Below are 21,418 nucleotides of genomic sequence, written 5' to 3' on the forward strand. Positions count from 1 at the left end.
AAAGAGGAGAGAGAGGGTGGAAAAAAGAGGAGAGAGAGGGGGGGAAAAAAGAGGAGAGAGGGGGGGGAAAAGAGGAGAGAGGGGGGGGGGAAAGAGGGGGGGGAAAAAGAGGAGAGAGGGGGGGAAAAAGAGGAGAGAGGGGGGAAAGAGGAGAGGGGGGGGGGGAGAAAGAGGAGAGGGGGGGGGAAAGAGGAGAGGGGGGGGAAGAGGAGGGGGGGGGGGAAAGAGGAGGGGGGGGAAAGAGGAGGGGGGGGAAAGAGGAGGGGGGGTGAAAGAGGAGGGGGGGTGAAAGAGGAGGGGGGGTGAAAGAGGAGGGGGGGTGAAAGAGGAGGGGGGGTGAAAGAGGAGGGGGGGTGAAAGAGGAGAGAGGGGGGGAAAGAGGAGAGAGGGGGGGGAGAGGAGAGAGGGGGGGGAATGAGGAGAGAGGGGGGGAAAGAGGAGAGAGGGGGGGGAAAGAGGAGAGGGGGGGGGAAAGAGGAGAGAGGGGGGGGAAGAGGAGAGAGGGGGGAGGGAAGAGGAGAGAGGGGGGGAGGGAAGAGGAGAGAGGGGGGGAGGGAAGAGGAGAGAGGGGGGAGGGAAGAGGAGAGAGGGGGGGAGGGAAGAGGAGAGAGGGGGGAGGGAAGAGGAGAGAGGGGGGGAGGGAAGAGGAGAGAGGGGGGGAGGGAAGAGGAGAGAGGGGGGGAGGGAAGAGGAGAGAGGGGGGGAGGGAAGAGGAGAGAGGGGGGGGGGAAGAGGAGAGAGGGGGGGAGGGAAGAGGAGAGAGGGGGGAGGGAAGAGGAGAGAGGGGGGGAGGGAAGAGGAGAGAGGGGGGAGGGAAGAGGAGAGAGGGGGGGAGGGAAGAGGAGAGAGGGGGGGAGGGAAGAGGAGAGAGGGGGGGAGGGAAGAGGAGAGAGGGGGGGAGGGAAGAGGAGAGAGGGGGGGAGGGAAGAGGAGAGAGGGGGGAGGGAAGAGGAGAGAGGGGGGGAGGGAAGAGGAGAGAGGGGGGGAGGGAAGAGGAGAGAGGGGGGAGGGAAGAGGAGAGAGGGGGGAGGGAAGAGGAGAGAGGGGGGGAGGGAAGAGGAGAGAGGGGGGGAGGGAAGAGGAGAGAGGGGGGGAGGGAAGAGGAGAGAGGGGGGGAGGGAAGAGGAGAGAGGGGGGGAGGGAAGAGGAGAGAGGGGGGGAGGGGAAGAGGAGAGAGGGGGGAGGGAAGAGGAGAGAGGGGGGGAGGGAAGAGGAGAGAGGGGGGGAGGGAAGAGGAGAGAGGGGGGAGGGAAGAGGAGAGAGGGGGGAGGGAAGAGGAGAGAGGGGGGGAGGGAAGAGGAGAGAGGGGGGAGGGAAGAGGAGAGAGGGGGGAGGGTAAGAGGAGAGAGGGGGGGAGGGAGAGGAGAGAGGGGGGGGGGGAGAGGAGAGGGGGGGGAGGGAGGAGAGAGGGGGAGGGAAGAGGAGAGAGGGAGAGCAGAGAGGGGGGAGGGAAGAGGAGAGAGGGGGGAGGGAAGAGGAGAGAGGGGGGAGGGAAGAGGAGAGAGGGGGTGAGGGAAGAGGAGAGAGGGGGTGAGGGAAGAGGAGAGTCGGGGGGGAGGGAAGAGGAGAGAGGGGGAGGGATGGGGAGGTGAGAGAGGGGGAGGGGGAAGGGGAGAGAGGGGGATGGGGGAAGGGGAGAGAGGGGGGATGGGGGAAGAGGAAGAGGAAGAGGAAGAGAGGGGGAGGGGTAGAAAAAAAATTGACGTGTCAGAAGTTCAGTGTCATAGAAATTAATACAAAGCAAAAGATAGGAATGTTCCATTTGGGGTGAGTGCATTAATAATTTATCTGCAGTGTAGGAATAATGTTGGGCCAACTCTCTGAAAGTTAAATTATCAGCTGAATGGCTAGCAACTAAAAATTGTGCACACTGTTTGGTGCTGTGAGGACATGAAATTACACTTCATTTTAAATTAACTGGTTAATTTTTTTATTACAGATTCTGTCTGAATTCTTTCAGTGATGAATTTCCAAGGCATGCTGAGAGCAAACAAATCTAGCTTTCGTCATCTGACACCTACAATACGGTAATAAAATACAGCCACAGCGAATCGTCCAACAGAAACCTGATTGAAAATATGGTGCAATAGCCAAAGTCACTAATCCAGCCAAAAACTAATGCTAACTCTTCTCCAGAGTTAGGAGATTATCCTCAAACTGACACAACTTTTCACTGATCAATTTTCACTGGCAGCCGATCAGAAACAATGGATTTAACTCTAACGTGTGTTGAAAGAAAGACAGACAGGGTCAGGGAGTGCTGCACTGTCAGAGGTGCCGTCTTCCAGATGAGACGTTTAACCGAGGCCCCATCTGCCCTCTCAGGTGGATGTAAAAGATCCCATAGCACTATTCGAAGAAGAGCAGGGGAGTTCTCCCCGGTGCCCTGGCCAATATTTATCCCTCAACCAACATCACTAAAACCGATTATCTGGTCATTTATCTCATTGCTGTTTGTGGGACCTTGCTGTGTGCAAATTGGCTGCTGCGTTTCCTACATTACAACAGTGACTACACTTCAAAAGTACTTCATTGGCTGTAAAGCACTATTGGACGCCCTGAGGTTGTGAAAGGCTCTATATAAAAGCAAGTTCTTTCTTTCTTTATTTTAACCTAACCCACCTGCAGGAAACTGACCAGCCACCCCATTTACCCGATTTTACTTTCCATTGACTTCATCAATGAATCCGTTTTTGGTGTTGGTTGAGGGGAAAGCTTAGGAGGAGTATACAAAGTTCAGGGTTGAAGTTAAAAAAGAAATTAGGAAAGCAAAGAGAGGGCATGAAAAAATATTGGCAGGTAAAATCAAAGAAAACCCAAAGATGTTTGATAAATACATAAAGAGCAAGAGGATAACTAAGGAAAGAATAGGGCCTATTAGAGACTAAAAAGGTAAACTATGTGTGGAGGCAGAAGATGTGGGTAAGGTTCTTAATGAATACTTTGCATCTGTCTTCACAAAGGAGAGGGATGATACAGGGATTGAAGTTAGGGAGGAGAAGGACTGTGAAATATTAGATGGGATAAACATAGTGAGAGAAGAAGTATTAAGGAGATTAGCATCTTTGAAAGTGGATAAATCACCAGGGCCGGATGAAATGTATCCCAGGCTGTTAAAAGAAGCCAGGGAGGAAATAGCGGAGGCTTTAACAATCATTTTCCAAACTTCACTGGATACAGGCGTAGTGCTGGAGGATTGGAGGACTGCTAACATTGTACCGTTGTTTAAAAATGGAGCGAGGGATAGACCGAGTAATTACAGGTCAGTCAGCCTGTGGTGGGCAAATTATTGGAATCAATTCTGAGGGACAGGATAAACTGTCACTTAGAAAGGCACGGACTAATCAAGGACAGTCAGCACGGATTTGTTAAGGGGAGGTCGTGTCTCACTAACTTGATTGAATTTTTCAAGGAGGTGACAAGGAGGGTCGATGAGGGTAGCGCAATTGATGTAGTCTACATGGATTTTAGCAAGGCTTTTGACAAGGTCCCGCATGGCAGATTGGTCAAAAAAGTAAAGGCCCATAGGATCCAAAAGACTGTGGCAAATTGGATCCAAAATTGGCTCAGTGGCAGGAAGCAAAGGGTAATGGTCGACGGGTGTTTTGCAATTGGAGGCTGTTTCCAGTGGGGTGCCGCAGGGCTCGGTAATAGGTCCTTTGCTTTTAGTGGTATACATTAACGATTTGGACTTAAACGAAGGGGACACGATTAAGAAATTTGCGGATGACACAAAGATGGGCCGCATGGTTGATAGTGAGGAGGAAAGCTGTAGACTGCAGGAAGATATCAATGGACTGGTCAGATGGGCAGAAAAGTGGCAAATGGAGTTCAATCCGGAGAAGTGTGAGATAATGCATTTGGGGAGAGCAAACAAGGCAAGGGAATACACAATAAATGGGAGGATACTGAGAGGTGGAGAGGAAGTGAGGGACCTTGGAGTGCATGTCCACAGATCCCTGAAGGTAACAGGATAGGTAGATAAGGTGGTTAAGAAGGCATATGGAATGCTTTCCTTTATTAGCCAAGGCATAGAATATAAAAGCAGGGATGTTATGCTGGAACTGTATAAAACACTAGTTAGGCCACAGCTTGAGTACTGCGCACAGTTCTGGTCACCACATTACAGGAAGGATGTAATTGCACCAGAGAGAGTACAGAGAAGATTTATGAGGATGTTACCAGGGCTGGAGAATTTTAGCTATGATGAGAGATTGGATAGGCTGGGGTTGTTTCCCTTGGAACAGGGGAGGCTGAGGGGTGATTTGATTGAGGTGTACAAAATTATGAGGGGCCTAGACAGAGTGAATAGGAAGGACCTATTTCACTTAGCGGAGGGGTCAATAACCAGGGGGCATAGATTTAAAGTGATTGGTAGAAGGATTAGAGCAGAAATGAGGAAAAGATTTTTCACCCAGAGGGTGATGGGGGTCTGGAACTCACTGCCTGAGAGGGTGGTAGAGGCAGAAACCCTCAACTCATTTAAAAAATACCTGGATGTGCACCTGAAGAGCCGTGACCTGCAGGGCTACGGATCAAATGTGAGAAAGTGGGATTCGGCAGGGTGGCTCGTTTCTCAGCCGGTGTGGACACGATGGGCCGAATGGCCTCCTTCTGTGCCATAAATTTTCTATGATTTCTATGATTCTATGAGGAATGTTGGCCAGGACACAGGGGAGAACTCACTGTCCTTCTGTGATTAATGACATGGGATCTTTTACATCCACCTAAACAGGCGGATGACTTGTCATCTATCGGATGAGAAGTTAACTCCGAAAATACAGCACTTTCTCAAGTACTGCACTGAAGTACTTGAGAAAGTCAATATAGATTATCCGCTTGTGACCTGGAGTAGGGCTTGAACCTACGACTTTCTAACTCAGAGGGGACAGTGCTACCAACTGAGCAAAGTTAGCGACACAAAGGAAGGACCAGGAATGGTAATATAACACAGGAACCACAGACAGATCTAGACATAAAGGAGGGACTGGGAATGGCAAAGCCAGACTGGAATTCTGTGCTTGACCTGGGTCTGTGTGTTCTACACTGTCGCTGCTCATCCTCTGGCTGACGCTTAACATTTTTGCCATTAAGTTATTTTGATTGAGGTGAAAAGTTGAAGAATGCGATGGTGCCTACAGGAAAAGCATCTACATAACCCGGCGTAGAACAGAGCTTGCTCCACAAGCACAGGCACTTCAGGGGGCCTGCAGGTTACTACAGGTCTGGAGAGCGTGTTGTGGCAGAACATGCGATGGATGGAATCCATACTCCACCCGAGGATTGGGAAACTCTCTCGGGTATGACATTTGTTAATTTTTTCACCATCTGTTGAAAGGCTACATGTGAACTCTTCAGGTTCGAGCAGTTGTCCTCGGTTACAGACACGTAAATAGATTTGAAATCCCTTTAGGTGATTACAAGCCTGCTTGCAAATATTAGCCCTAATGGAGCAGTTTAATAATCTATGGGCCTGGGAAAGATTCAATTTACAAAGTCTTTTTCATGTCTACTAGGTCCTGTAGACCCTCTCCAGCAGTGATGGAAAGGTTAACATTACTCAGCGTCATGCTCAGTACCATTGATGTGAAGTCCTGTATGTTTCCAGGGAGTCTCACTGACTCCAGTAGACACGGTAGTGTAGTGGTTATGTTACTGGACTAGTAAACCAGAGGCCTGGACTAATAATCCAGAGAGTTTAAAATCCCACCATGGCAGTTGGAGAATTTTAATTCAGTTAAAAAAGAAATCTGGAAATAAAAAAGCTGGTATCAGTAAAAGGGACCACAAAGCTGTTGCTTTGTTGTAAAAATCCAACTGGTTCAGTGATGTCCTTTAGGGAAGGGATCTGCCGTCCTTACCCGGTCCAGTCTGGCCTATAGTGTGGGACTGGAGTGACAGAATGTGGTTGACTCGTAAATACCCTCTGAAGTGGCCTAGTAAGCCACTCAGTTATATCAAAGGCCCACCACCACCTCTCAGGGTAACTAGGGAGTGGCAACAAATGCCAGCCTTGCCAGTGATGCCCACGTCCCAAGAATGGGCCATAAATCTAAGACGATCATTAATAAATCCAACATGGAATTCAGGAGAAATTTCTTTACCCAGAGAGTGGTAAGAATATGGAACCTGCTACAAGTAGTTGAGGTGAATAGCATTAAGGGGAAGCTAGATAAACACACGAGGGAGAAAGAAATAGAAGGATATGTTGATAGGGTGAGATGAAGTAAGATGGGAGGAAGCTCATGTGGAGCATAAACACCAGCATCGACCAGTTGGGCCGAATGGCCTGTTTCTGTGCTGTAAACACTATGTAATTCAATGAGTTTAGAGTTATTATTGACCAAGAATTATAGTTAAAACTGAATATGAAAACATGGAGTTTGCGCTGACTAGAACAGGACGGGATTATATTTTTAAACCAACTCTAGTTTATTAATACTAATAAACACATGAACACTCCGAACAAATGGTCTTATACAGGTCACAAAACTGCGTAGGTGGCAGTTGGCAAATTATACTGAGTTGGCACAACAGGAAACCACAAAGAAAGCTGCCATCTGGAAATGGTGCCTTTGTTTTAACTCCAATTGTCCCCCTGCTGACTCCTCTCCTGAAGGTGCTGACTCCAGCTGACATGGGTGTTGGAAGCCCCCCCCCCAGTACCTCAGCGAGTGTCAGCAGGTGACCCAACCCTGAACGTGAGCATCACGGCCTCATCTTCTCCTTTTTCTTAAAGCTGAGAAACCTAGATGGAGGCTCAAGGCCTACCGCCAAGGTCAAAAAGAGGAATAAAGACTGGATAAATAAACGTGATGCTCACACGCATGACTTTCCAGCAGAGGTGACTGGACAGTGATCAGGAGCAGGTTCCCCCCCTCCACACTTTCCTCCAGAGCGGGGGTCCTGAAGCCATTGATGCATTCCTACCGAAAATCTGACCGGGAAACTGGCACCTTCCTGGCCAGCAGGGCTCAGCACAATATCAGGCAGTAAATTTAACCAAGGCGGTCATTTTTCTGTCTACTTTAGGTAATTCAAAAACAGAGTTGGGGCTGTTCAACAGGGGTTTTAATACTCTTCGTTCTGTCAATACTTTATTCATAAAAATGAAAGAGATTTGCCAAATATATCCCAACAACTGAATTAACCTTTTCCCTCTAAATTTAGTGGATCGTTGAATCTGTCTCACTTCACTTATCAAACTCGTGACCCAAGCTCCCTTTGTTATTATCCACACCCGTCACGAACAGTAAGTGAATGGATTTGGAAGAAAGATGGGTCGAAGACCTTTTACAGAGGTTTGAAATGGAAGATGGGGAGCAAGTTGATGCAGAGAGACGGGAATCTAATCAGCATGTTCAGGCAGATTAACAAGAAACTGCAAAGAAGGAGTTAATAAAAATGCTTCTTAAAATGTCAACAGTACATGGCTACAGGATTTTAGACTAATTCTCCTTCCTGCACTTGGATAGCAAGTGGAGGGGAGTGTTGACATGTGTTTTAAATTGGATTTGGTTAAACTGACAAGGGTGTAGCAATGTGTTGGCCTGCACAGAACAGCACTGAGCTGTCTGATGTAACTCAAGTGGCTGAACACTGAGAGAATTCATCGCCTGCAGCAAGCAAGTATCAAAAAAATCCAGTTACTCTTTTAGGTGCCTCTTAATATATGGACTCGTGAAATATCACATGACTGCACTTAATATGTGAAGGACCCAGAAATAAGATCTGTGCTAACTGAACAAATAAAACTTTGTCACAATTCTGCCATTCTGTTTTTCTTCAAATTAAAAATAAGCTTGAAATGCAATACCCAGTGTGCACAATGCCAGTCTCGTACTCCCTTCCTCCTTTCTTCCCCCTCCACACTCTCTTACTCCCTTTCTCCTTACTTCCCTCCTACTCTCCCTTACTTTCTTTCTCCTCTCTTTCCCCCCCCTCCACTCCCCCTTACTCCGTCTCCTCTCTTCCCTCCCACTCTCCCTTACTCCCTTCCTCCTCTCCTCCCCCCCACTCTCTCTTACTCCCTTCCTTCTCTCTTCCCTCCCACTCTCCCTTACTCCCTTCCTCCTCTCTTCCCCCTCCACACTCCCCTTCTTACTTTCTTTCTCCCATCTTCCCTCCCACACTCTCTTACTCCCTTTCTCCTCTCTTCCCTCCCACACTCTCTTACTTCCTTTCTCCTCTCTCTATCTGCCATCCCGCCCACACTCCCTTTCTTTACCTCTTCTCCTCCCAATCACCCCACCATGCTCAGAGTGCTGATCTAAATGCAGGAATCACAGAGGAGACTCACTTTTACATTCGCAGTCATACAACAGCTGCCGTATTAACAATAATACTGAGCTACATGAAGGACTAGCTTCCAAACTCACTGCAATATTGAGGTTACTGTCTAGGAACCAATTCATGATGTTATTCTCCATTAATTACAGCCCAACATTATAACTGTTGTGACTTTACACCCATTGTCAAGTACAAGAGGACTCTTCCCTCTCAGTTGGAAGTGTCTGTATGATTGACAGCTGCGTGGAACATAGGAAGCCTGTTTTGCCATTCAATGGGATCATGGCTGACCTGTGACCTAACTCCATATACCCGCCTTAGCCCCATATTCCTTAATACCTTTGGTTAACAAAAATCTATCAGTCTCAGATTTAAAATTAACAACCGAGCTAGCATCAACTGCTATTTGCAGAAGAGAGTTCCAAACTTCTACCACCCTTTGCGTGTAGAAGCGTTTCCTAACTTCATTCCTGAAAGTCCTGGCTCTAATTTTTAGGCCATGTCCCCTAGTCCTAGACTCCCCAACCAGCGGAAATAGTTTCTCTCTATCTACTCTATCAGTTCCCCTTAATATCTTGAAAACATCAATAAAATCATCCCTTAATCTTCTAAATTCCAGGGAATACAACCCTAGTTTGTGTAATCTATCCTCGTAATTTAACCCTTGGAGTCCAGGTATCATTCTAGTAAATCTACATTGCACTCCCTCCAAGGCCAATATATCCTTCCTAAGGTGCAGTGCCCAGAACTGAACACAGTACTCCACATCTGGTCTAACCAGGGCTTTGTATAGCTGCAAAATAACTTCTACCCCCCTTGTATTCTAGTCCTCTAGATATAAAGACTAGCATTCCATTAGCCTTTTTGATTATTTACTGTACTTATCCATGACATTTTAATGATCTATATACATGGACCCCTATGTCTCTTTGGACCTCCACTGTTTCGAGCTTTTCACCATTTGGAAAGTACGCTGATCTATTCTTTTTAGGTCCAAAGTGGATGATCTCAAACTTGCCTACATTGAAATCCATTTACCACAGTTTTGCCCATTCACTTAATCTATTAATATTTCGCTATAATTTCATGCTTCCATCTACACTGCTTACAATGCTGCCTATCTTTGTGTCATCGGCAAACTTGGATATATGGCCCACTATCCCGTCATCTAAGCCATTAATAAATACAGTGAATAGTTGAGGCCCCAACAAAGATCCCTGTGGGACACCGCTAGTCACATCCTGCCAATTTGAGAACCTGTCCATTATCCCTACTCCCTGTCTCTTGCCGCTGAGCCAATTTCCTAACCAGGTCAATAATTTGCCCTCAATTCCATGAGCTTCAATTTTAGCTAACAGTCTCTTGGAGTTAGTAATAGAAAGAAAGGAGAAGAGAAAGAAGAACACATGGCCTCAGGCCGTCCCAAAGCACTTTACAGCCAATGAAGTACTTTTGAAGTGTAGTCACTATTATAATGTAGGAAACACAGCAGCCAATTTACGCACAGCAAGGTCCCACAAACAGCAATGAGGTAAATGACCAGATCATCTGTTTTAGTGATGTTAGTTGAGGGATAAATATTGGCCAGGACACTGGGGAGAATTTCCTTGCTCTTCTTCAAACAGTGCCATGAGATCTTTTATGCGCACCTGAGGGGGCAGACAGGGCCTCGGTTTAACATCTCATCCAAAAGACAGCACCTCTAACTGTGCAGCGCTCCCTCAGTACTGCACTGGAATGTCAGCCTAGATTTTGCACTCGAGTTTCTGGAGTGGGGTGTAAACCCACAAGAAAGGAAGTAAGAGAGTGAGGAGGGAGGAGCAAGGAAGTAATAATAATGGCTGAACATTAAACAGTGCATGTTATTAACCCCTGAAACATTACTCTGCACATGGCCAAAGTAATTGGCGTGTAACAAGGCACAAGTCAGGAGTGTGACGGAATACTCTCCACTTGCCTGGATGAGTGCAGCTCCAACAACACTCAAGAAGCTCGACACCATCCAGGACAAAGCAGCCCACTTGATTGGCACCCCATCCACCACCCTAAACATTCACTCCCTTCACCACCGGCACACCGTGGCTGCAGTGTGTACCATCTTTTTTGTTTTAATTCATTCATCGGATGTGGGCATCACTGGCAAGGCCAGTGATGCCCACATCCCATGAATGAATTGTCCATCCCTAATTGCCCTGGAGAAGGTGGTGGTGAGCCGCCTTGAATCGCTGCAGTCCGTGTGGTGAAGGTTCTCCCACAGTGCTGTTAGGAATGGAGTTCCAGGATTTTGACCCAGCGACGATGAAGGAACGGCGATATATTTCCAAGTCAGGATAGTATGTGACTTGGAGGGGAACGTGCAGGTGGTGTTGTTCCTGCATGCCTGCTACCCTTGTCCTTCTAGGTGGTAGAGGTCGTGGGTTTGGGAGGTGCTGTCGAAGAAGCCTTGGCGAGTTGCTGCAGTGCATCCTGTGGATGGTACACACTGCAGCCACAGTGCGCCGGTGGTGAAGGGAGTGAACGGGGTGCCAAGATGTACTGCAGCAACTCGCCAAGGCTTCTTCGTCAGCGCCTCATAAAACCTGTGACCTCTACCACCTAGAAGGACAAGTGCAGCAGGTACATGGGAACAACACCACCTGCACATTCCCCTCCAAGTCACACACCATCCTGACTTGGAAATATATCACCGTTCCTTCATCGTCGCTGGGTCAAAATCCTGGAACTCCCTTCCTAACAGCACTGTGGGAGAACCTTCACCACACGGACTGCAGCGGTTCAAGAATATGGCTCACCACCACCTTCTCAAGGGCAATTGGGGATGGGTAATAAGTGCCGGCCTCGCCAGCGACGCCCACATCCCGAGAATGATTTTTTGAAAAAGCAGAGCAAAGACCAACGTCGCCCATTGTTTACCTTGTTGCGAGTAACGCTTGACCCGCCTTGGTTTGCTGGCTCGTCCCAGGAACAGGGTTTCCACATGTTCTCCCCAGATGTTGTGACTCCATATATCCTTGACTCCGCACCGCGGCTCAGCCATCTGCCGGACTGTGGATTCATCTACAGCGCCGCTGACGGGAAGATGAGAAATCCATTGGAACTCCCTGGGAAAAGGCCATTAGAGAGAGAAACAATAAGCAAAGAGGAACTCCATCCAACTCGAAGGGTCAGCTTCATTAGGATCGCAAATCAATTGTCACGGACATTTTAGCTCCTGGTGAGAAGGCATCGCAAGCACCAAAAGGCTCATCCAAATCTTAATATCTTAATTCCAATTTATTTTGATTATAGTTTATATGAGGAAAGGCTACTTTCACGTTGAAGTAAAACGGCCTACATTGTGACTTAGCAACAGTTTCAGGCAGGAGAAGACCTTTGGTCCATCCAGCCCATCTATCGACAGTATTCCCTTGGTACATTTCCTGAACCTTGTCTCTTAAATAAATGAGCTGGGCTGTTAGGCAGTTCATGTATACTGATGGTATGGGGTATTATATGGCTGGGTACGGAGAGTAAAATGTGGATAACTGTCACTGGAAATGCTTCAGGGGTGCATTGGATAAACATCCACCCAATGGGGCCTAACTAATCAGTACATCTGAATTTCTGAGCAATGCTAGTTCAGAGCCATGGAGATGCTGGAGGTGTTCTTGGTAGAGATTACACTTATGGCTTCCATGTACTTATTGGTTTTGTGTTGCTACAACTCACTAGGAACAAGCATTCTGGAGGGAGTGGGGGTGTGCTGCCTTTCACAGATAGTCAGAAACTTAACAACAGGGTCTACAAGGTACAACTATAGAGGACAGTGGTGGCACACTCGCCTCTGAGGCAGAAGGTTATGAGTTCAAGCCCCACTCCAGAGACTTGAGCACATAATCCAGACTGACACTCCAGTGCAGTACAGAGGGAGTGCTGCACCATTGGAGGTGCCGTCTTTCAGATGAGACAATAACCGAGGCCCCGTCTGCCCTCTCAGGTGGATGTAGAAGATCCTGTGGCATTATTTCAAAGAGCAGGGGAGTTCTCCCCGGTGTCCTGCAAATTGGCAGCCATGTTTTCTGCATTACAACAGTGACTACATTTCAAAAATGCACTTTATTGGCTGTAAAAGGCTTTGGGGTATCCTGAGGTCGTGATAGGTGCTATGTAAATGTGAATCCTTTCTTTTTCTTTCCATTAAACAGAAGAGGGGAAACTCCTGCCTACTATCACTGAAAGTAAGTAACTTCAAGAGGACACAGACTATGGGCAGATAGATGTCATTTAAATGAATGCAGTGAAACGTGAGGTTGCATATTTTAGGAGAAAGAACTTGGAGCAAAAATATACACTAAAGGAGCAGAGAGGGATTCAGACGGACAAATCTTTAAAAGTGGAGCACAAGTGATAAAGCCATAAAAAAAAACTGTATGGAATCCAAAGTTTTATAAATAGAGGCATAGAGTACAAAAGCAAATGCTAAACCTGTACTAATCATTGTTTAGGCGGCAGTTAGAATATTGTGTCCAGTTTCGAGCGCCTTACTTTAGGGAGGACGTCAAGATTTTGGAGAGGGTGCAGAAGAGATTCACTGAGATGATCCCAGGGATGAGTTGCTTTGGTTATAAAGGACAGAGAGACAAGAGAAATTGGACTCTTTCCACTAGAACGAGGAAGGTTACAAGATCTGAGAGAGGTGTTCAGAATTATGAGGAGCTTTGATAAGGTAAATTAGGAAAAAATCTTTTCACCAGTTGATGAGATGGTAACTAGGGGCCAAAAATTTAAGATCATCACAAAAGAACTAAGGGAACGGTTAGGAGAATTTATTTTCTACAGAGGGCGTGGAGTGTGCTATCAGAAACAGTGGGGGAAGTGGATAAATATTTAGAAAAACAATATTTAAAAGGATATGGGGACAGGACAGGGGAATGAATGGCATGGAATTTAAAAGGGTATGGGGAAAGGGTAGAGGAATGAATCGCATGGAATTTTTTTTTTAAAAAGAGTATGGGGAAAGGGTACGGTATGGGACTAAATGGATAGCTCTTTCAAACAGCTTGCATGGGCACAATGGGACAAATGACCTCTTTCTGTGCTGTAATATGCTTCCATACACAGACCTGAACTGCAGGGTATAAACAGTTAGCTAACCCTACTGAAAGAAAAATCACCTCTCCTAAAACCAACTCTTATTCACTAAAAATCAATCAGTTTTGTTTGGATTTGATTATATGAACAGGACTGCTATGGGTTATACTCAGGAGGGAACTTGGAATTGTAATTAACTGATTTTAAAAACTGCATTGGGAAAATCTGTCAAAATATTTGAAACCAGAGGTAGTTTGGGTCAGGATTCTGGTTCTGACTATTTAAAGCACATTACCTGTACTTGTAATCATCATTTAGGATTAACCTGGGCCAGTAAATGCTATGTCTCTGTGAGCAGGATTACAAACTCAAGAACTTCAACATGGTTCATAATCAGAGATATAAAACATTCCCCTCGCTGGGGCCAAGTTCAATTCACAAGTCTACACGTCTGGGCCACTTTTTAAAAAAAACTCATCCTTTTAGCTCAGTAACAATCTCAGCTTCCAGTCAGAGCCATGGGTCCAGGTCCCACTTCAGAGAGTTGAGCACATAATCCAGGCTAACACTCCAGTGCAGTACTGAGGGAGTGCTACACTGTTGGAGGTGCCGTCTTTCAGATGAGACATTAAACACAGGTGCCCTCTCAGGTGGAGGTAAAAGATCCCATGGCACTGTTTCGAAGAAGAGCAGGGGAGTTCTCCCTGGTGTCCTGGCCAATATTTATCCCTCAACCAACATCACTAAAACAAATCATCTGGTCATGTATCTCATTGGTGTTTGTGGGATCTTGCTGTGTGCAAATTGGCTGCTGTATTTCCTACATGACAGTAGTGACTACACTTCAAAAAGTACTTCATTAGTTATAAAACGCTTTGGGTCGTCCTGCCCTGGTAGGGGGTGAAACACTGGCAGAGAGCCGTTCCGCCAGTTCCTTGCCACCTGCAGTCACCTCTTGGCATCCACTGTGCCCATTCACATATGGGTGGGCATGTTAGCCGGAGCTGTGCCCGACACAGGCAAGTAACTGGTCGTGAAACAGGGTTCCGAACAGGAACTTGCTTCTCACTATTCAGACAGATTTTTTGTTTTGGTGAATGGGAGGGTGAGTCCATCTACATCCAGTTCATCTCAATGATTTGAATTCAATTTATAATATTCATTCAATTAGTTATCTTTATCTGGAATGAATCCGGGGGAAGGAAGAGACGGCACACAGGGATCCTCCTGATTTCAGGGTGCTCCCCTTAGATCTCTGCTGTTTGAGGCTCTTGAGTGGCTGAGCTACACAGGCCAGGAAAGTCCTGGGATTAACGCCCAATCTGTGCTGAATTAACAAATCTCAGCAGGGGCAATGGTTGGAGTAACTACAGTTCATTTCAGTGGCCCTAGGTTAATGCAGGAAAAATATCTGTCAGGGTTCCTGTTTCTGATCCCTATCCAGTGACCCCTACTAGAAGTGCACATCTGTAGACAGATGGTGAAGACAGGATCAAGCTCAGCAGCGATGCTGCTCACGGTTGACTAGCCTGCTACCCATTACTTCCTAAACTCATTAAGAATGACTGGGCCAAACTACTGGAGGGCAACCTTGACCCATGGAACCATGCCCAGCAAGGCATCAGCACCTGTGGAACTGTACCCAGCAAGGGATAGACATTGTTCTCTGCAGCCAGGAGCATGAGTCCCGAAGGCTATTTTCCCTACCCGGTGCCAGGGTTAAGGACATCTCCTCCGGGCTGGAGAAGATCTTGGAGTGGGAGGGGGAGGATCCAGTGGTCGTGATCCACGTAGGTACCAACGACATAGGCAGGACTGAGAAAAAGGTTCTGCTGAGAGAGTTTGAGCTGCTGGGGACTAAATTAAATTAAAAAGCAGAACCACATAGGTAATAATCTCTGGATTATTACCTGAGCCATGAGCAAATTGGCATAGGGTCAATAGGATCGGGGAGATGAATGTGTGGCTCAAAGATTGGTGTGGGAGAAGTGGGTTTCGATTCATGGGGCACTGACACCAGTACTGGGGAAAGAGAGAGCTGTTCCGTTAGGACAGACTACACCTGAACCATGCTGGGACCAGAGTTCTAGCAAATCGAATAACTAGGGAGGTAGATAGGGCTTTAAACTAAATAAGGGTCGGGGGGGGGGGGTGGAGGGTCCCGGTGGAGAGAAATCTAGAACGCTAAAGAGAAGAGAAAAGACAAGGAAGCAGTACAGGAGAGTGATTGGGGTAAGGAGAACCAGATTGTGTCAGGAAGGGACAGAGCGTACAAACAAAGGAGTGCACTAACAAATAGGGTAAAAAAATGTTAAGATGTCTAAAAATGTTAAAAAGACAAATCTAAAGGCACTGTATCTGAATACACGAAGCATTCGTAATAAGGTAGACGAACTAACAGCGCAAATAGATGTAAACGGATAAGATATAATTGCGATTACGGAGACATGGCTGCAAGGTGACCAAGGCTGGGGGCTGAATATCCAAGGGGTATTCGATATTTAGGAAGGACAGGCAAAAAGGAAAAGGAGGTGGGGTGGCGTTGTTAGTAAAGGATGAAATCAGAGCAATAGTGAGAGGCTATTGGCTCAGAAAATCAAGGTGTAAAATCAGTCTGGGTGGAGTTAAGAAGCACCAAGGGGCAGAAAACACTGGTGGGAGTTGTCTATAGGCCTCCAAACAGTAGTGGTAATGTAGGGGATGGGATCCAACAGGAAATTAGAGATGCATGTAACAAGGGTACTACAGTAATCATGGGTGACTTTAATCTACCTATAGACTGGCCAAACCAAATTAGCAATAATACTGTCAAGGATGAATTCCCGGAGTGTGTACGAGATGGTTTTTTAGACCAGTATTTTGAGGAGACAACTAGGGAACAAGCTATCCTAGATTGGGTATTGTGCAATGAAAAGGGGTTAATTAATAATCTTGTTGTACGGGGTCCTTTAGGGAAGAGTGACCATAACATGATAAAATTCTTCATTAAGATGGAAAGTGAAGTAGTCCAATCCGAAACTAGGGTCCTAAATCTAAACAAAGGAAACTGTGAAGGTATGAGGAATGAGTTGGCTATGATAGATTGGGAAGCTTCATTAAAAGGCATGATGGTGGATAGGCAATGGCTAACATTTAAGGAATGAATGCATGAATTGCAACAGTTATACATTCCTTTCTGGCACAAGAAACACGAAAGGAAAAATGGTCCAACCATGGCTAACAAAAGAAAGTAAGGATAGTATTACATCCAAAGAGGAGTTATATAAAGTTGCCAGAAAAAGTAGCAAGCCTGAGGATTGGGACCAGTTTAGAATTCAGCAAAAAAGGATCAAGAGATGATTAAGAGGGGTAAAATAGAGTATGAGAGTAAACTTACAAGGAACATAAAAGCAGACTGTAAAAGCTTCTACAAGTATGTAAAAAGAAAAAGATTAGTGAAGACAAATGTAGGTTCCTTCCAGTCAGAAACAGGAGAATTTTTAATGGGGAACAAGGAAATGGCAGAGCAAATAAACAAATACTTTGGTCTGTCTTCACAGAAGAGGACGCAAGTAACTTCCCAGAAATGCAAGGGAACCAAGGGTCTAGTGAGAAGAAGGAATTAAAAGAAATTAGTATTAGTAAAAAAAAATGCAGGAGAAATTAATGATGTGGAGATGCCGGTGATGGACTGGGGTTGACAATTGTAAACAATTTTACAACTCCAAGTTATAGTCCAGCAATTTTATTTTAAATTCACAAGCTTTCGGAGGCTTCCTCCTTCCTCAGGTGAACGTTCACCTGAGGAAGGAGGAAGCCTCCGAAAGCTTGTGAATTTAAAATAAAATTGCTGGACTATAACTTGGAGTTGTAAAATTGTTTACAATGGAGAAATTAATGGGACTGAAAGCCAATAAGTCCCAGGACCTGATAATCTGCATCCCAAAGTACCAAAAGAGGTAGCCATTGAAATAGTGGATGCATTGATTGTCATCTTCCAAAATTCTATAGTTTATGGAACAGTTCTGTAGATTGGAGGGTGGCAAATGTAACCCCACTATTTAAAAAAGGAGGGAGAGAAAAGAGGGAACTACAGACCGGTTAGCCTAACATCAGTAGTAGGGAAAATGCTAGAGTCTATTATAAAGGATGTGATAACAGGACACTTAGAAAATATCAATGGGATTAGATAAAGTCAACATGGATTTATGAAAGGGAAATCATGTTTGACAAACCTACTGGAGTTTTTTGAGGATGTAACTGGTAGAATAGATAAGGGAGAACCAGTGGATGTGGTGTATTTGGATTTTCAGAAGGCCTTTGATAAAGTCCCACATAAGAGGTTAGTGTGCAAAATTAAAGCACATGGGATTGGTGGTAATATACTGGCATGGATTGAAAATTGGTTAACAGACAGGAAACAGAGAGTAAGAATAAATGGGTCTTTTTCGGGGTGGCAGGCGGTGACTAGTGGGGTACCGCAGGGATCAGTGCTTGGGCTCCAGCTATTCACAATATATATCAATGATTTGGATGAGGGAACCAAATGTAATATTTCCAATTTTGCTGACGACACAAAACTAGGTGGGATTGTGAGTTGTGAGGAGGATGCAAAGAGGCTTCAAGGCGATTTAGACAAGTTGAGTGAGTGGGCAAATACATGGCAGATGCAGTATAATGTGGATAAATGTGAAGTTATCCACTTCGGAAGGAAAAACAGAAAGGCAGAGTATTATTTAAATGGTGATAGATTGGGAAATGTTGATGTACAAAGGGACCTGGCTATCCTTGTACACCAGTCACTGAAAGCAAACATGCAGGTGCAGTAAGCAATTAGGAAGGCAAATGGTGTTGGCCTTCATTGCAAGAGGATTTGAGTACAGGAGCAAGGATGTCTTACTGCAGTTATACAGAGTCTTGGTAAGACCACACCTGGAGTATTGTGTGCAGTTTTGGTCTCCTTATCTAAAAAAGGATATTCTTGCCATAGAGGGAATGCAGCGAAGGTTCACCAGACTGATTCCTGGGATGGCAGGACTATCGTATGAGGAGAGATTGGGTCGACTAGGCCTGTATTCACACGAGTTTAGAAGAATGAGAGGGGTTCTCATTGAAACATATAAAATTCTGACATAGCTAGACAGACTGGATGCAGGGAGGATGTTTTCCCCTGGCAGGGGGGTCTGGAATGAGGGGTCGCAGTCTCAGGATACGGGGTAGGACATTTAGGACTGAGATGAGGAGAAATTTCTTCACTTAAAGTGGTGAACCTGTGGAATTCTCTACCACAGAAGGCTGTGGAGGCCAAGTCACTAAATATATTTAAGAAGGAGCTAGATAGATTTCCAGATACAGAAGGCATCAAGGGGTATGGGGAGAGTGTGGGAATATGGTATTGAGATAGAGGATCGGCCATGATCATATTGAATGGCGGAGCAGGCTCGAAGGGCCGAATGGCCTACTCCTGCTTCTATTTTCTATGTTTCTATGTTTAAGGGATCAGCAGATATAAAAGGATATAACTTGTTCAGCAAGTGTTTCTGTTCCTTGTACGCTTCATAGCACAATTAATGTGGGTATTTTTGCCCGGAGCAAAGTTAAGCAGCTGCTGTGCTTTGACCTGAGTCAATCCCCAGTATCTTTTCCCATTGGTGTTTCAAATCAAAGGCGGTAAAAACAAAACTCATGAAAGAATGAATTCTTCATCAGTGTAGGGTCTGGGGTTTCCTCTCTGTCTGGTAGGTCTGCAGGAATCCTCTCGCTAAAAAGACACAATGGAAAACAGAATACCCACTTCATTATCTCATCTGTTACTATAAAATACACCAGCTGAACTCCAGAAAATCACAGTGGGGTTGATTTATTACCCATTCCCAGTTGTCCAGAGGGCATTAAAAGTTGACCATGTAGTGTCTGTTTCCATCAAGCCTGCTGCCTGCCCAATGGAAGCAATGGTTGGGCCTCATTTTGAATTCCATCGGTCACTGAGCCCAGCTGGTCGAGGTAGTTTAAGGGCAAGGGGAGATGAGGACTGAGGAAGATTGGGCATTGGGGAGGTCGATTTTTGGGAGATGCTCCTCCTAGCCCCACAAAAATCATTTAAACAGCTTTTCTGGAGCAGCTGCGTTGGTCCCTCAACTCAAGGTATTAATGGGCAGGGCTTATATGGCACAGACTCCGCCCCCACTACACCAACATTGCCTTGGGGTATTACTGAAATCATAGGATCCCGATTTGCATGGGATAATGAGGCTCCCGCCTGATTCCAGGAGTCTGGACCCCCTGTTTCTAGGGGACAAAATGGTGGCAGGAATGGGGTGGTAAGTTGTGCACCTCCATTTTCAGTGCGTTCCTGCCCCGGTCCCACAGAAAGATGGGGATGAAAATCATCCCCAGTGCATGCTATTCTCCAAAGGAACAGGATGTGAGGCTTAAGCTGCTGTCCAATCAAGACCAGGAGACAGCAGACATTCCAGAACTTTCCTCAGACTGTACGAATCCTACACCTGGATGATCGTGGAATTGTTTAATTATATTTGTTCTGAGGCAAGGCTGTATTTATTGCTTACGCCTCATTGCCCTGATGGCATTAAGAGTCAATACAGTGTAGTGGAGTCACATGTAGGCCAGACCAGGTAGGGGTGGTAGATTCCCCTCCCTAAAGGGCATTAGTGAACCAGTTTTTACAACCACTTTATCTGCTGCTAGCCCACAAATTAACAAGATTCCCAATTTGCCATAGTGGGATTTGAACTCACAACCTCAGGACTGCTAGCCCAGTGCCACAACCACTAGGCTACCATACCCGTATAACTAACCAGCCTAGTTCACTGCAAGTCAGTCGCAGATTAAGAAGCTACGGACAATCCAGGACCGAACAATGTCGCCTCCCACACTTTATCTGCTCAAATCTATCAGCACAACATCTGTGGATTCCAAACGATGGACAAAAGGTTTCTTAGGCTCCAGCAGAGGTACCTGCACAAGGTAAGGGTTAGCCTGTCATTGTCAATGCTGATGAAGGGAGAGAGACTGTACCCATCCCAGTACTATACTGTCTGTGGGTGGCAGAGCTCAGCAACATGCAATCACAGAGAGGGTTACAGCCCAGGGGTCAACTGAGTGGCACTGAAATGCTCTCACCAGTCAGAATTGACTGTTACAATTGCTGGAATATCTAACAACAACTTGCATTGGCAGGAGCGTCATCAGACAACAAAATAACACCAAGCCAAAGAAGGAGGCAGGTTTTAAAGAGCATCTTAAAGGAGGAGAGAGAGGTGGAAGACACAGAGAGGTTTAGGGAGGGAGTTCCACAGCTTAGGGCCTGGACAGCTGAATGCACGGCCGCCAATGGTGGAGTGAAGGAAGTGGGGAATGCACAAGAGGCCAGAATTGGAGGAACACAGAGATCTCAGAGGGTTGTAGGGCTGGAAGAGGAGGTTACGGAGACAGGAAGAGGCGAGGCCATGGGAGAATTTAAACATGAGAATGAGAATTTTAAATTTGAGGCATTGTTGGACCAGGAGCCAATGTAGGTCAGCAGGCTCAGGGGTGATGGGACATGGTGCAAGTTAGAATACGGGAAGCAGACTTTTGGATGAGCTCAAGTTTATGGAGGGTGGGAGGCCGGCCAGGACAGCATTAGAGTAGTCGAGTCTGGAGGTAACAAAAGCATGGATGAGGGTTTCAGCAGCAGATGGGCTGAGGCAGGGGCGGAGAAGGACAATATTACAGAGGTGGAAGTGATGAAGTGCATGTGGGATCAGAAGCTCAGCTTAGGGTCAAATAGGACGCTGAGGTTGTGAATAGTCTGGATCAGCCCGAGACAGTGGCCAGGAGGGGGGTGGATATAAAACAGGATGTGAAAGGGGTAACAAATCCTGGGCCATCCTGAGCTAGCTCCCAATGTTATTAGCTGGGTTCTTTCATACAAATGGAGCAGAGGGCACAGATTTAAGATAATTGGCAAAAGAACCAGAGGTGACATGAGGAAACATTTTTTCTAATGTAGCGAGTTGTTGTGATCTGAAATGCACTGCCTGAAGGGAGGTGGAAGCAGATTCAATGGTAACTTTCA

At 46.1% G+C, this 21,418-nt stretch overlaps 1 protein-coding gene across 1 annotated transcript in view; it reads right to left on the reverse strand.

Moving 5' to 3' along the window:
• The window catches only part of mmp28 (matrix metallopeptidase 28), a 102,890-nt gene that overhangs the window by 46,934 nt on the left and 34,538 nt on the right, over positions 1-21,418 (reverse strand). Inside the window, exon 3 of the mRNA XM_068007986.1 lies at positions 11,203-11,390. Within this exon, the coding sequence (XP_067864087.1) occupies positions 11,203-11,390 (188 nt within the window). The remainder of the gene's footprint in view (positions 1-11,202; positions 11,391-21,418) is intronic.

Source organism: Heptranchias perlo, chromosome 28 (assembly GCF_035084215.1).
Source record: "Heptranchias perlo isolate sHepPer1 chromosome 28, sHepPer1.hap1, whole genome shotgun sequence".
In the NCBI taxonomy this organism is placed as follows: domain Eukaryota; kingdom Metazoa; phylum Chordata; class Chondrichthyes; order Hexanchiformes; family Hexanchidae; genus Heptranchias; species Heptranchias perlo.